At 39.1% G+C, this 16,513-nt stretch overlaps 1 protein-coding gene across 1 annotated transcript; it reads right to left on the reverse strand.

Annotated features, from left to right (window-relative positions):
• Positions 1-9,859: 9,859 nt before the first annotated feature.
• Positions 9,860-13,373, reverse strand: LOC148033052 (uncharacterized). The gene is made up of 2 exons (XM_087683780.1): positions 12,337-13,373; positions 9,860-12,210 (listed from the first exon to the last, which is right to left on the reverse strand). The coding sequence occupies exon 1, from the start codon at positions 12,954-12,956 to the stop codon at positions 12,360-12,362; it is 597 nt and encodes a 198-aa protein (XP_087539906.1). The 5' UTR covers positions 12,957-13,373; the 3' UTR covers positions 9,860-12,210; positions 12,337-12,359.
• Between the last annotated feature and the right edge of the window lie 3,140 nt (positions 13,374-16,513).

Here is a 16,513-nt window from a genome sequence, read left to right on the forward strand (position 1 = left end):
CTATTAGGAAAGAAGCCAAGATAAGTAAAAGAAATTTCAAATTCCGTACTATTAATGGGCAATGTGACGAAAAAACTGTTCTCACTTTTATCAGTTAGTTTGATGATTATTTCCATGAAGAACAGTATGCCAAAAAAGACAAACTCAAATGTGTCACTAACCATTTAGTGGACAGAGCATCATTATGGTGGACTGTTGTCCGCAAAAGTATCGATTGTCCTACTACTTGGGACTCGGGAGGCTTTTCAAAAGAAATTTTTACAGAATTTTCTTTCACCTCAATTCTATAAAAAATTAATCAAATAGTGGGATCTTCTACAACAAAGAGATCATGAGCCTATTTTACAATACACTGAGAGTTTCTGGAACGCCTTATTGCAACTTTGAATGCTTGAAGATGTACCTAAGGTGATCCACAAGCGCAAGTATAGATCTGGTTTGCTTGGTCACTTCTATACGGAGGTGAACATATTCAAACCAACGACTCTAGAGGATGTGATTTCTTTAGCCCATAATGCTAAAGATCAAAATCGTGGACGAGAGAAGCGACCCCAACAATTTCGAACTAACGATAACTTTGGTACAAAGCAATTCAATTCTAAGTTTCGAAGATTCAATCAAAATCACTTTGTTCCTTCTTCTTTCCGTAAACCCTAGACACGATCCCCTGCTTTACCATCAAACACAAATTCAAATCCTAAGCCATCTTGCTAACCAAATCCCAACATACCTAAACTCTACCATTACCAATAATGTTTCCAAAGCCAAGCCTATAGTTTGTTACAAGTGCCACCAACCTGGACACCTAGCGGTGAATTGTCAATCCAAGAAGCCAATTGTTCACATTAACTACTTGGGAGCAACTGAAGACAAAGACCATGAAGAAATGCTAGATTTCACGGAAGATGATGATGATATCAGTACTATTTTAGATATTTTACTAGGTACAAAGATTGATTTTTCATCTGCATTTCATTCTGAAACTAATGGGCAAACAAAAGCTACTAACAGTACAATTCTAGATTTTTTATGTGCATACACAATTTCAAATCCACAAACATGGGATATACATTTGCATTTGCTTCAATTTACATACAATAATACACCACATATGGCTACACAAAAAGCACATTTTAAAATCATTTATAGACATAGATTGCTTACACCTGTTACATCATTGTCAAACAAAGTTAAAGCTACTGATGACATTGCCAATATGCATACAACTATTTTTACTGGAGTTAAAGATATGATTGTGAAAGCCCAACAATCATACACTAAACAAGATAATAAGAAAAGAAAAGTTATGAGTTTCAAAGTTGATTATGTTTGGTTATGCATTGAAAAGAGAATATTACAAAGTGTTGAGAAACACCCTGTTGTTAAGTTAGCCCCTAGATTTTATGGACCTTTCAAGATCATTCACAAAATCAATGACAATGCATTTAAATTAGAAGTACTCCAACACTAGAAAATCCACAATACTTTTCATATCAGTTTGTTACGACCTTTTAGAGGCCAATTACATGTCCATCCTGTTTATGAAAACCCTCCTTTGTTAGAAGAAGAAACTGAAATCCTTCAACCTGAAGCTATTCTAGACACTGACTTTATGACCACTAGCATGCGACCTAAGTGCTTATGCCTCACTGCTCGCTCCACATTAAGCTAGTAGCAATTGAGGACAATTGCTATCCCACCCCGGGGATATGATGCAGAAGGCATATTCCACAGTGGATTCCATGAGACTACGGTGGATTCCGTGAGTTTTTTATTCCATGGTGGATTCTATGAGGTTTTGCGATGGATTGTGTAAAACTATATTTATTTGCCAAGGCTTGTACACAAGGTGGATTCCTTGTGCGAGAAGTTGACAAGGACGCCTGTCCTTTTCAGGTGTCATGTTAATTTAATGTGCACGTGGGTGATTCCATGGCGGGTGATTCTGCAAAATACATATTTAAATTAATGAACGTTTATGAGTTTAGAGTACACTCATATTAAATTAAGGTTAGGATAGAGTTCCAACCTATTTATTTGTTTTCTAGCTGAAGACTACTAAGTATTTACTTTTGTCGGTTTAATTTTATTATTTTCTAACAATTGTGAATGCTTCAGTTGATGTGTAGAGCAGGCGTGACGGTGGCATTGAGAAGCACTGGGCAATAGCATGTAATCAAATTATCTAGAAGAAATTATCATTTTTGATGGGCGTACGTCTTATCATTAAAGGCATGGCGCTAATATTTATTTAGGTGTGCTTATTTATTGAAGCACTTGATAAATATTTATTATTTTACATGCGCATGGGTGGTAGGTTTAAATATTTCATTATTGGACATTGTATTTGGACACATCTCAACTTTTGGGCTGTCCAACCGCTTTATTCTTTATTTGGACAAAAGCAAACACAAAAGCTAAAACATGCTAATTGTAAAATTGGGCCATTTTTTAGCTTTGATATGAATAAATTTATAAATACATGCCTTGTGAAGTGCTCATACAAGGCATGGGGAGAGATTTACCCAATTTGTCTTTTTGCTTCATGTCATGTAAACTCTCTTCTTGCTTTTTATGAGTTTTAGTAGAGTTCTTTGTTCTTACGGACCTTCCGGCGCTCGCTATGTACACATCCAACATCTGATTTGCGCACCAACTTCACCAAAGAGCAGGCTGAGCTAAGCACCATTTACCTAGAGTTTGTGCCATCAAGCAACAATTTTGCAGATATCTTGACCAAGGCGGTCAACTGGCCGATTCTATAGTACCTTCTACCATGAATTGGCTTGGGTACACCCTCCTCTACTTCTTCGGCTTGACGGGGAGAGTGTACTTCTCTCTTACTTCTCCTTCCAGTTTGAGAGATGGCAATTTTGATCTCTTGATAGTGACAATGATGATGTTTACAAATTTTCCCTTTTAGATATTTATTTATTATGTATTCTATATTATGGACATTTGTAACTTCATTCGCACTATCAAGATGACTTGATTATAAAAGGGTGCTTGGGCAAGTGAACAATTCCTCTACGGGGGCATTATCCAAGTGGCATCGTTGCATCGCATTCTCCATGAGCATGAATACTTGCATCTTCCTTTGCATTATCCCATGCATTGGCATTCTATTCATATAAACACGTATCTATGTGCATTTATCCCTTTTCCGTCAACCTTGGAGTGGTCGACTCAAGATTCACCATAATTGTAGCATTGCATATGGTAGTCTCCAAAGGCACTTCTTTTACTATGCTTGCATGCTAGCTTTGCTTGTCTTACTTGCTTATCCATGTTGCCTTTCTCTCCATATATTGTCCATAAGATTGGCACACACACACATCCTCTTAGGAATCCCTAGGCCCTTATCCTAGTAGTGTGTGGGATTGTTTTGCTTGTTTTGTGATGGTAGTGGGGCTATCCATCCTTATTTTCTCGCAATTCGAGGCATTGTTCAATGGGACAAAAACTGATTTGAAATCATCACTTAATGTAAATCTTTTGAACAAATCACCTCCTAGCATTCTCTCACCTCTGTCTAATGCATTTGCATCTAACAGCCGTCGTTCAGATTTTCTCTCCTCAAGACCTATAAGTGTAACTTAGATACAGCAGTAGCTTCCCAATATCATATAGAGGGAAAGAAAAATATCAATCTTTGGGTTGAGGGTTCCTTATATCCAAATGACCTTGGTACTAGCCTAGATCCTCCTTTCATTTTGTTTCCTCATTTCTCACTTATGTTGGGAATGGTGAGCAAGGTCTATTAGGTTATTGCAAATGCTTATGCGATAATATTCACATGGATCAATATTATGAATGAATGTTATAATGCTCACAAATCTTTATTGCTCTCATAAGGTTCCTTGAATGAATTTCAAAAAGCCTTGCATGACTGGGAAAATAAAGAGCTCAAGTTAGAAGAAAAATTAAAGCAATACAAAGGTAATCTCTAGCACAAGGAACAAGCTATGGTAGAGGAGGTGCAAAGAAAATTGTCCTTTGAGAAGGAAAATGTATCATTGAAAGCAACTTTGAAATGGGCTACATGATTTCCATTCTTCGTGATTCACGTGATAGTCTTTGCAATATTCTCACCACCACTTGGAGGAGTGTTGAGAATGCTCCTAATTTGTGTAATCAAAGCTATGAAAATGGTTGTAAGACATCTTTGATATCCTACAAGACACCGACAAGGTCTAAAATCTGCAATAGATAGGAGAAATCAACTACAAGTACTATGTAGATGCCTTACTTGGCCAAGATAGGTTGTCGCCTACCCAAAAACCTCTGTTTGCCTGGGGAAGAAGAGCTATTGCCCAATGGCTAGAAGGGGTTGCATGATGTAGAGGAGGCTGTGTTGAGTGCAAAATTGACAAAGCACAATGAGGTCTAACAACAAAGTGTCGTAGGATAAAGCAAAGAAAGAATTATCACGTGACAGCACTTGGGAAAATACATAAGTACTAAAAGAGCACAGAGTTTTTGATAAGAGATTTCCCTTCACACATACAAAAGAACATTATTTGGTCTTGTGGAGACTAATTTACAAGTAAGGACTAGCACTAGAGGTTATCCAAGAAGCCTTAGAATTTTACCCTATTGGCCTTTTTGAGGATGCATACTTCTGCAGAATTCATGCCAGGCGGATCTCTATCATGTAGAGAGACATGAAATTGGCCAAAAGGCTAAGAGGGAAGAAAAAGTAGAGATGTGAAGTGCTTGGTATTTGTGCAGATGCCCACTACAATGCAATTTCTTTTTTGTATTTGGCATGTAATGAAAGACCTTTGCTTTCAATGCACTATCAAATGTCTTATACAATATTTTCTTATAATGATGTAATTATTAGTTTTATTTTGGTATTAAAGTGGAATGTTAATACGATACACTATGGCTATGTAGGATGAGAAATTCAATGTGTTGCCATCCAACCTCTGATAATGTTTTAAATTTTTAAAATAATTTGCTTATGCTTCTCCTTGGTTGGTTGGCGATTGAGTGTAAGCATATATTGAAGCGACAAAGAATAAGTATTTAAAAAAATTGACTCCAAAAAATATCGTGCAAAGTTCAATGGGAGTTAGGTAGGACTAAAATACCCAAAAAGGAAAAGGGTCCATGAAGCTTGCAAGAGAGCATGCCTACCATGGCACATGGGCAAGCTTCCATAATCTTTGCACACATAAAATTGACGTAAAGATTTTCACATATTTTCATCAATGTTGATCACGAGTGGTAGTGTTACCATGAGTAATACGAAACTTCTAATGGTCATCATTAAATTTAATATTACGCTCACTTTAAGTATAAAAAATGCAGGTGATTTACAAAATAGAGAGATTGTAGAAAAAAATATATTTACATTTATGAGTGGATTACAATATGCATGATGTGGAGCAACAATATAAAATTTTATTTCATTTTTAATTGTTTCATTTCTCTCGTGGGCCTGCTTTTGGTGCTTCTTGGACACTTCGGTAGCAGACTACTTGAGCTCCTTAGACTTCTCGCTTGTCTCTATGGTCCTTCCCATGCCAACAACTTGCATTATCCTCCCTTGTAAGTGTGCCAAAAATAAGGTGTACCAGCTCCTTTTTCATAAGAATGATCTTGTATGTATTCGAAGAAGTGATGGTGCTAATATAGAGTACCTTAGACAAGGTCTTCAAAATTGTGAGTTGGATTTGTGTGTTTGGGGACAACAAGGCATGTATGATGGGAATATCGCCAATCAGGATTCGACTAACCTAGTGTGCGATCAAGGTGTCTTTCTTGAAAGCTCCCTAGCTCTTCTAGCAACTTGTGAAATCATTAATGTTGAGCACAACCTACATTAACAAGAAGTTAGCTCAATATCACATGTATAATGATGAATGTACAATTAAGTAACATAAGATAACACTAGCGACCACCATTCTACACAAAACAATATCACTTTTATGTATCCCGTCCCATCTACCTCATCATATCATTCTTCAAAGTTGGAAATGAGAAGGTCCTTGCTTATATCCTTACAAATGAATATAGAGGGGCAACAATGTGTACTAGTGGTTTAAAATATAAGCAAAAACATGAATTGGTATGAACCATGAAAAGCCCAAATTTCTTTTAAGTTTTTCCAAATTTCAACGAACTATGAATATCATGTACAATCTTTAACTTCAATGTATAAAGTGGCAACTCTTCAGAATGGGCCATTCTAAAGAATTGAGAGATCCAACAAGGAAGTAATTCAAGAGAACCACATGTTAAAATTATACGTCGCAGCGAACAGAATCTGAGAAAGAGATAGAGATAGAGAGTACACAACAGATAAGAGGAGAATTAGAAAATTTCTTTAGCTCCAAACAACTGATACAGAGATGGGTCTGTCCACCCGTGCGCTTCCACAGTGAAGCTTAGATGGCGATCTAGACAGAAGATAGGTGAATAGCTTAAGGATAGCTGGAACAACTCTAACTGGGTATAATCGATGGCTATGAGGGGGTTTAGCTTTTATAGCCCGTGAAGGCAGTTAGGTCAGCATGACCGATCTACCATGTGAGCCTCCACTAGTCGGCCAATGAATATTTCCTTTATTGTCGGGCCAGGGCGCTGCCCCTGGACCCCGGCCAGGGGGGCACCCCCCAGCCAAGGGTCGGTTCCGCGGCCCCCAAACCCCAAAACAAGGATCCCTTTTAACTCCCTTACCTCGCAACTCGATGCAATGTGCCTCGAGTGCTACCAACTTAGCTAGTCCAACCCAAAGATTAGACCCACAATGGTCACCTTTTTGCCATCCGATCACATAGACCTCATCTGATATACAAGTCAGGAATCAACCAATGTCCAAGCTCACAATGGTCACCTTTTTGCCATCCGATCACATAGACCTCATCTGATATACAAGTCAGGAATCAACCAATGTCCAGGCTCACATTTGACTTCTACTCATAATGGAGGCCTTACAACTTTGAGCACCATGGATCATTGGTGGCACCTTATGAGGGTGGGGCATTGAGCATATCTAACACCACATATGATTTCGTCAATGTCGATACTATATACATGAATTATAGAGGAAAATATTGTAATCTAGAAGATATTGTGATGGCTTTTCAATCATCATTCTCACCCACATCAACCTATAGAGCTTTGTATATCCTAGTCAAGCTTCTCAAAGGCAGATTCTTGATAATATTTGAACAGAAAATATTTGATATGAGAGAAATTAAAACCTCAACAACAAACAAAAAACTAAGAATATGAAAGCGGTGACCAACAATTTAAGGGAAAGATATATCAAGCAGTCCTAGGGGGTAGTTTCAAGTCCTTTGCACCATGTACATGTTGAACTAATGCAAAAGACCACCACCCCGAGCCTCTCAAAACCCAAGGAGTCTAGCCTTCTAATGTTTCTATAGTATATCATAGGGATGACCTCAATGAGGCCGAATTATTGAAGATGGTATATAAACCTATGAATCCTTCTTGACTATTTTCCATTTACCATGCTCATTTGCCGTATTTTGTACATAGATAGTGGTGCCTTTGTTGACATCTAGATACCGTTGGAATGGATTTGAGAAAAATGCTACTTAGGTGGAGAGGAATGCCACCTAGAAGCAAGTAAGAAGACTTCAACATAATGGCAAGAATGAAAACAAAAGAAAGAGAGAAGCTAAGAGTTGTGTGAAAGATATTAGGGATACATGTTCATGGATGTGAGTATATAATAAGAAATTAGATGAGATTTGTGGAGCGAAGGTGAGAGAATGATCGAATTGGAAGCATGTAGAAAGACAAAAAATACTTTTCTTAACTAAAAATGGCATAAAAAGAGGTTTTGGAGGAAGAAAAGCCATTTCCAAAGAGGGAGGAAATTTCACTTTTTGGGCTCCCTTTTTGGATGGCCGCCCACCTCACACAGGGGTGGTAAAAGTGAGGGTAGGAAGAGGATAAGGGGGACAAGCCTATATGTAGTAGGCCCAAGGGAAGAAAGGAAGTGGATAAATTATGCACACTACTCTCTCTCATATTGATCCACCTTGAATCTCTTACAATAAGGAAGGTTATTAACACCTAAGCTAAAAGGCCCTTTTTTAATGCATAGTTTTCCTAATGGTATGAAGAGGTGATTGCTTTGAAGTGGATAAAATGCTAAAGTGGCTAAGTGGGTGCGTGTGTGTGTGTGTGTGAGTGAAATCACTGAGACGTTAGGAAATGGATAGGTATAGTATTGAAAACTTAAATATGTGTTACCCAATGGGAAAAACGATGTTGGGATGGCATGAAATTATATATTTGGGCTAGGAATAAGAAGCGATGCTCAAAAAGACAACCCAATATGTGAGGTTGTCAATATTCTAGTTATAAGTTGTGCCATCTTACAATCCAAAAACCATTTTCTTGATAATGGTAAAAAGTAGAAGAAAAGATATGCACAAGTCAATTTGATGAGTGACCTTTTCACATCTTCCTATATGAATCTTGTACATGGGTCTTTGACCAACAACACAAATTTGGGACATCACTACTTTTTAGCAAGTGCACAAAAATGATAAAGAGATGACAAGTTCATAAGATCATCATTACTCTAGCCTCCTATAACATTCTTCCATACTCCCTTTCTTTCCAAGGAGAATTCGTAATCATATTTTCTAGTTTCTCTTACGAAAAACACAAACCCTTTGAATAAGGAATGCAAATGGCCTTTGCCTTTGGTATGTCAATAAGTTGACATTCAAAAAAGATTGTAGATATTTCTATCCCCCCATGTTCACAAAATCTCAAGGTTTAATGTAAAAAGAATTAAAAAAGTTTATCTTTACAATACAATTATATATCCTAGAAGTTACAAACTTTTTGGTTATAAAAATCCAAATCGTCTTATGGTTCAAAATCCCCTTCTACATGTTCAATTATAGACTACCAATAGCATTTCAAGTATATATTATGCCAAAAGAACATTAAATAGAGTGTTACATTACATTTGTCCCTCTTTCAAAACAAGTACAAAATAGAAATACCAATTTGAAATACTAGTTTTGACACCTTATTTGCCAGAGACAAGAAAATTGCCTCTGATCTTGTGTGTCGTATTTTCACTCCATTTGAGATTTTCCACTAACATTAAGTATAACTACAAATTTGTGTGTTCGTGCAGCTGCTTATTTGCTAAATGTGAGTTTGTAAAGCCATTTAAATATAAGTGGATAATTTATATGGCTATGATACTGAAAACCAAGATTATTTCACAAACAAAGTGGGATGTAAAGTTGTAGAGTAGGTAAGGTGATTAGGAAATTGAAATCTTATAACAAAATGCCAATTAACAACCTCCATTGCAACTTTTTCTATGCAAATGAGTTAAATGAAAAATTTTTAGTAGCCCAACATCACATAGCTCTCAAATAGAAAAATTTGGAGCACATAGATATTTTACTAGAGTAGACCCAATTTCGCAATAATAATAATGAAATGAAAAGAGTAGTACCTATGTACACATTGTTTAAGGCTTAACAAAGTCCAAAAACTTTTGAAATTTTAATTGGCTACATTGTTGGATATAATAGTAAGCTTAATCAAATATATACATAAGAATTTACATTGTCACTTTTAATTGAATAAGATGCATTTTTTGTGCAAAATTGTGACTACATCAGGTGGTGGGGGTGCATTTTACTTTCGAAGAATTCCACCTTACTAACTCCTTAACCCCAATAAAAGAGCTACTTGATATGATGTACAAAAGCATAAAGTTTTAAACACTATCATGAAGTAAATTGGAGTGATTTTTAAAATCCTTAAAATAACCACAATGAGCATGGATTTTCATTTTAAAAAGCAATTTCACAATTTTCAAACAAGTGTTCTTTCTTTAGGAGTGAGAAGAGTCATTCAAGTTCTAGAGAAATAATTTTGAAAATCTATGACCTACATGGATACATAAGGGCATTTTCTATGAAATATAAACCCTTTTCTTATTAATATTATATGATGAGGAGATGATTGAAGTTGTGATTGAAGTTGTGGACTTGGATGATATGCCATTTTGAGGCTGTGCGATTGGGAGGTTAGAAATCGACTGTGCGATTGGGAGGTTAGGAATCAAAACCTGCTCATTTGTTCTTTCATTTGATCTTTTATAGCGAAGTCCTCCCTTGAAAGCACATTTTTTGTAGCTCACAAATCCTTAGGGCCATGCCAACACCTTAACTTTTTGCATCCAACTTTTGAAGTCAAGGTAGGCACATTTTCTTAGTGAGGATAGAGGGAGTAAGAAGGCTTGAAATGTAGGAGATGCATGAAGGACGTATCCAAGGTTTGAACTCACGAGCCAATGTGTACAAAACATATGCTCAAAACCACTTGGACTACAACCTTGTTAGCGAAAAGGTCAAGCAAGTCCGCCGAGCAGGTCCTTCCCTCACTTCGGTATGGATCTACACGCAGCCTGCATTACGAGTTGCCATACCGACTACTAGCCTGCCCTCAACACTACGTCAGGGTCATGCCACATGAATATATATATATATATATATATATATAAGGACAATACGCAATTCACTTTAATTACTGCGCATGACCTTGCCATCGCATCACAGCCTTCCCCCTTTATTATTACTCCGTCCGTCACATCACTATGGCTTTGGGCCCCACACAGAATGCCACCTCGGGCCGTTCCCGACTCACTGGCAACAGGCCCCGAGGGTCAAACCCACAACTTCACCCAACCCCCGGGCCCCAACCCGTGAGTCAGCCTTTTTATAGTCACATTCATCCGGGACAAGGAGAGCGCATATTGTCACATGGCGTACCCAGTCCTTTCTCTGTGTGTACTCTGCGTATCACCCTGCATTCTCCTCCTCGGGAAGCTCGTCGCCAGTTGGACACAAAGGCAAATGCTCCGAGACTCGAGAGGTTCCCTTCCATCTCAATCGTTACCTGAGATTGCATTTGGGTATACAACCCCCTCCCCCTCTCATTATCCTTCCTGGGGCTGCCATCCATCCATAGCCCAAAAGCTGTCCCATAGCATGAAAGCTTTTGACATTCGTGTAGTTTCCCATGCCACATTATACATAATCACATATCCCTTCCGAGTACCCATTCCAGCCAAGGTTGTCATAACCAATGGCCATCCATTACTAGGCCCCCCTCCGAAGACCTAGTAAGATGCATTATATTATAACACTACATTTTAGAAAGTGCAGGCCTGTCTCTTGCTCATTAATACTCGCACTGTTGGAAAAACCTTTTCGGATATATCATCGGTATCAATCTGCGCATGAATGTTTAGCAACATGTGTGCGCTGAGACATGTCGTAAGGTAGTAACACAGTATTCACCTCCCATGACAGACTATTGGGACGCTGAAGCATTGCATCTTTGGACCCTCAACTCCTCATTCCATTCGTGGTAAGAGGACTGAGCTAGAGAGACTGTATATATATATCATAGTTATCTTCTAATAACTGCAATGAGACGATCCCAACATAGTTATCTTCTAATATAACTGCAATGAGACGATCCCTTGATATCCATGCGCAGTAAGCAAATGCAGACGACATTTGATCATTTCAGTCCGGAAGAGAGCAAGCAGAAAGAGATCACACTGGAAGTCCAGCTAAGAACTGTAAGCACAAGTATCTAGAGATAAGTCTAATAGGAAGCTTGCATGTGACAACAGATCCTTGACTTCAATTTTGTACTAGCAAGCCGGAAGAAGACACGGGTGATCCAAATTATGTAGTTGGGGATCCATTGCAAGCTCCCCAACAAATAAGAGTGTCCCCATTGTAAGGTATAAGGGAGGGCCACTGCATATCCATCTTAATCATTAAAGGAACGTGTCTAAAAGCAGGACATACACACCCTGAGATGAGGTTCGACCTTTGAATATAGGTCAATGTTCGCATTATACATTCCTTCAAACAAGTCTCCAAACCATGCAGAATAGAATGAAGAAAGCACATTCCAAAGACTGAAGAAACTCTGAGCAAGTAAGGATGCAGAAGGGAACAATGTCAGACATGAGAGGGCTATTGAGGCGCCCTCGTGGGTCCTTTTTCTTTTCTGCTCCCGAGGATTCCATACCTTGGCAAGGCCTCTGTGTCTCCTAATATTTTGCTGTTGCTTGTCCAATTCGAGTGCTGATGGCTGTGGCCTGCTTTCGTGTGCTATTCACAAGTTTACGCTGGCCTACATTTTTCAATGAGCCGGAAGCTACACCTGCAAAAACCATGTCAGCTATTATTCTGCTGCGTTGGGCGGCTCTGGCTTGATCTTGGACACGCAAGAGGCTTAAAACCAAGAAACTGAAACAAAATGTAGATGGTTGTGGAAGGAAGTGTGTACCTCTGATACTGATGGTGGTTGTTTTAAGGAGGGGGAGGGAGTCCACCTGCTGTGGGCTCGGGGGCAACCTCGGGAGGCTCGGGGAAGCCGGGAGAGATGACAGGTTCAGAAGCAATGACAGGGACGGGTGAGGGAGGGGAGGGGCGGGCGTGGGAGCGACCGCCGGGGGCATCATGGCAGGGAGGGGGAGGGGGCGACTTATGTCCTGGGAGGACAGGCATGTCCAGGGGAGGGGGGGCCTCTGTGGAGGGCAATGGGGCAGCAGGGAAGGACCATACAACAGGGGGCGCCAGGGTTGGGAACTCGGGGAGGGGCACCGGGGCGGCGAACCTGTTGTAGGAGGGCATGGGACGGGCAGGCGAGGAGTGCACCGCAGCAGATGCGCCGGCCGCAGACAACTTCGCTGGAACACCCCTCCCCTGCTGCTGCTGCTCCTCCTCCTCGTCCTGGCTCCTCCCCCCCATCGGTAACTGCTCCACATTGGACCTCCTCCCACCCTCTTTCATCAATGTAGACAAGGACGCCCTTCGAGCTTGGAGAGAGGGAGCTGCATTGAGGCACAGGACAAGCACAAGAAGCACAGAAATATGTAGTGAGAAGGATTTAAGGGAAGACGCCATGAGAGAGAGAGAGAGAGAGAGAGAGAGAGGAGCTCCAGATTATATAAATGCGGCTATGGGAAGGGTGATGCAGCTGCCATAGAGGAGAGGATGAAACTTGGGCACAAAGGAAGGGGGGTGACTGACATTGTTTGAAAGAGAGAGAATGTATGTGTGCGTGTAGCTTGGGCAGGAAGACACCTTCGGATGTGAGAGAGAGAACCGACTTGGCGGAAGGGGGCAGGGGTATGAGGGAGAGGGAGGTTTTTTTTCAAGAAGTTGGAACCTGGGATCATAACATAAAGAGTTTCGAGTGGAGTCACGACAGAGAGAGAGAGAGAGAGAGAGATGAAGAAACTTGAGCTGGAAGAGTGGAGTGGAAGGACAGAAGAGAGAATGGAAGGACTGAAAGACTGACATGGGGGTAAGACTCGTCACCTTGGAGACGGAGCACACACACATATAAACCCCCCCCCCCCCCCCCCAAGCACGCACTCTCTCTCTCTCTCTCTCTCTCTCTCTCTCTCTCTCTCATGCTGTAATTTCCTGGCCAAAGGGCTCTCAAACGCTCAAGGCAGCCTTACACCTGTTTTTACACCTCCTTACCTATCCCAACGTGGAGACATGCACCACCTCCACATACCATCCATGTATACATGAATGCATGCATGCATGCCCCCCCCCCACCCCTTCCCCAACCAAAACCCTAACAAAGTCCAAAGAACAAAGCATGTCCTAAGACTAACTTCCATTACGTGCAAGAATTAGCATTGTTTATATTAGTCCCTTATATAAGGCACAATTCAATCGAATCATCTCCTTTTCATCCCCTTCTAAGACAAAGGATTTAAGCAACTCAACTCATCGCCTTCTTTGCTCGGCAAAGCATGGCACCTTCTCTTAATCCCCTTCCTAAAAGAACTTCAAACACACATGGCCTTGATGCTACATCCTCTTTTCTCTCCTTGAACATGTATCATCTTATTCTTATGAAAGGTCTCCAAAGACTTCGTAAGGAGCATATTTAACACACTAAATGTCCTTTCAATGGATCTTCCACGACTATGTAAAAACCATGTTTTTACCTAGGCTTATATAATATACTATGAAAAACAACTTCAAGCCAACTTCGAGGGTGCAACTATCAACATTAAGAATGCACCTTTTCTTCTCACACTTTTCATCAACATCATTACCATAAGTATAATAATAAAATTGTAGGTCTCAAACTGAAGGCTACTATTAGTCCCAAGATATACTTGCCCGATGCATACAAAACTTCTTACTATATGTGTAACACCTTTGGATGCACAAGTGCCACTCCATATTCAATTGGATTCTCTAGTCTCATGATTGCAATTTCACTTCAAAATCAAGCAGTGGGAGGATAGATAAGTCAACATCTTCATAATTAGTCATTCCTATCCCCAAACTACTTGGCAAATTGTAAATGCTTTACTATAAGCTCCAATGATGGAAGCACACTATTGCCCAGGTCCATTATCACACATCTTCATCAAATGCTTGTCTCACTTGTTTACTATGAAAAGACTTTGATTTGATTGTTGAAATTATACCAAAAGGCTCTAATTTGGTCATTGCAAAATGCGTCATTTAATTAGTAAAAAGTGGATGCAAAATACAACACTAAGTCATCTATATGGCCCACCAAGGTTTCTTCCTATGTCTTTGTGAAATTACGGCACATTACTTTTGCCTATCCCTTTTCCACTTGCATGTGAGCTTCGTTAAGCAAAAAATACTTTAGGTCATTAGTTAATCGATATGGACCCCTCAAGTATCATGAGGTACCTTTGAAATGCTCTCCTCATTGTTGGCACACACTTACAAAGCTCATAAGTATGTTATGATATGGACCTTTACCTCAACACCTCACAAAAACATGTATGAAAATGGCATCCTTTACTGGCTTCCCTCAACTATGAGAGAACTTTGCTTACTATCCATATATGTAAGCTTTTCTACTCATGTACAGATTTTACTTTCTATGAGTGAGCTCTATCCCCACACAAGATTTATCATACCATAACTTGTTCAACAAGCCAAAGCTTTCTTCTACAACAATAAATGTATGACCCACTAGTTTCATTTTTTGTACGTTAGAGAAGGCCAAAGGTTGAAGGAAATAGTCCGAAAGGCCATCCTTGTTAGAAAGACTATGCCAGACGTGTGATCATTTTGATCTCAATATGGTCATACTTTTCTAACAAAGTTAACAAAGTGTACATCTTTTTTTTGTAATGAGAAAAGTTGTATTAGTGATAGAGTATTTATATCTCCCTTCAATAGATGAAACAAAAAGTTAACAAAGTATACATCTTTGCATGTTATCTAGCCAAGCATAATCTAACAAAGAAACTTTGACCATCATTAGTGCAAATTTTAAATTACTTAATATTGCCCACCAAAGATCAATGCTTCAACAATTTAATTGAAACTTCTATTGATAATGTTAAAATTGGATGAGAATAGACTATTATAGCACTTCTTGTGCACATATTTCTAAAACATATGTGTGTTCCTAAATGTTGCGAAAAGAAATCCATAATTAGAAGGCTAAGGAATCTAGTGTTTTTATTATCCCTACATAGGGTAAAAAGATAGAAGAGTATCCATAAAACTATTTTTACTGATCTTGCAATAGAGAGCAATGATGGAAAGTTTTATAGATTGTAGGGATACACATACATTTTTGTATTTTTAAAAAAACTTAGTGTCCCCTCAGTTGTGTTCTTGGATCTAAAGACACCATGAATGTAGTTACTACTAAACTAATATGTGCATCTTTTCTTAATTTTGTAATACAAGAGTTCAAGCACATTACCCCCCCCCCCCCCCCCCCCTTATGTTGCCAACTCTAAAGCCTCATAAGTGCAACTTGCTACTTGATTTCCATGTTGACTCTCTTTATCTCATTTAATGAAAATTCTCACCCCACCCCATGGGACTTGTATGTGATATAGTCAACCTCTCATTCTAGAAGTTTTCATTCAACCTAATCTTTCGCTAAATGTTTTCCACATTATCAAGTTCAAATGTGTCACAAATGTGACTTAATCATGCTTATAAGATATGCAAAGTGTCACATGTTGTTTAGTAGAGGGCCAAAGTCTAGTGCTTTTTACTTTTTATGTGTATCTAGTATGAAGGGTCACTTTGCAGCTGTTATTAAACAACCATTGTATCTCTTTGGCATTACTGTTTGGGCCATATATTAGTGACTAGAATGAAAGTTCTTTCTCATTTGTAGTATTTTCCATTTTTCATTTCTCTAAATTTGAAATGTAGAGCATTACAAGTATGGAAAACAAACCAAAATGTCACTTAAAAAGGTCTTGGTATGAGGAAACCCATGCCATTTGAGTTAGCATATTGTGATATATGTGGGCATATGCCTACAATTTCAACAAGAGAAGTATCTCATTTCAACACATTCGTTGGTGATGCTACCGTGGGCTTGTCCTATTCATAAGAAGAGTGATGTATTTGATGCATTTCCAAAGTCTTTGGCTTATGCAAGATATTAATTAGACAATAAGCTTAAATGCTTAAGGATT

The sequence above is a fragment of the Lygodium microphyllum genome, chromosome 8 (assembly GCF_053477565.2).
Source record: "Lygodium microphyllum isolate KBCC chromosome 8, Lygodium_microphyllum_v1.1.10, whole genome shotgun sequence".
Taxonomy (NCBI): domain Eukaryota; kingdom Viridiplantae; phylum Streptophyta; class Polypodiopsida; order Schizaeales; family Lygodiaceae; genus Lygodium; species Lygodium microphyllum.

Coding starts and splice junctions, on each gene's coding strand:
- LOC148033052 (XM_087683780.1), bottom strand. CDS start 12,956: ATGGCGTCTTCCCTTAAATCCTTCTCACTACATATTTCTGTGCTTCTT.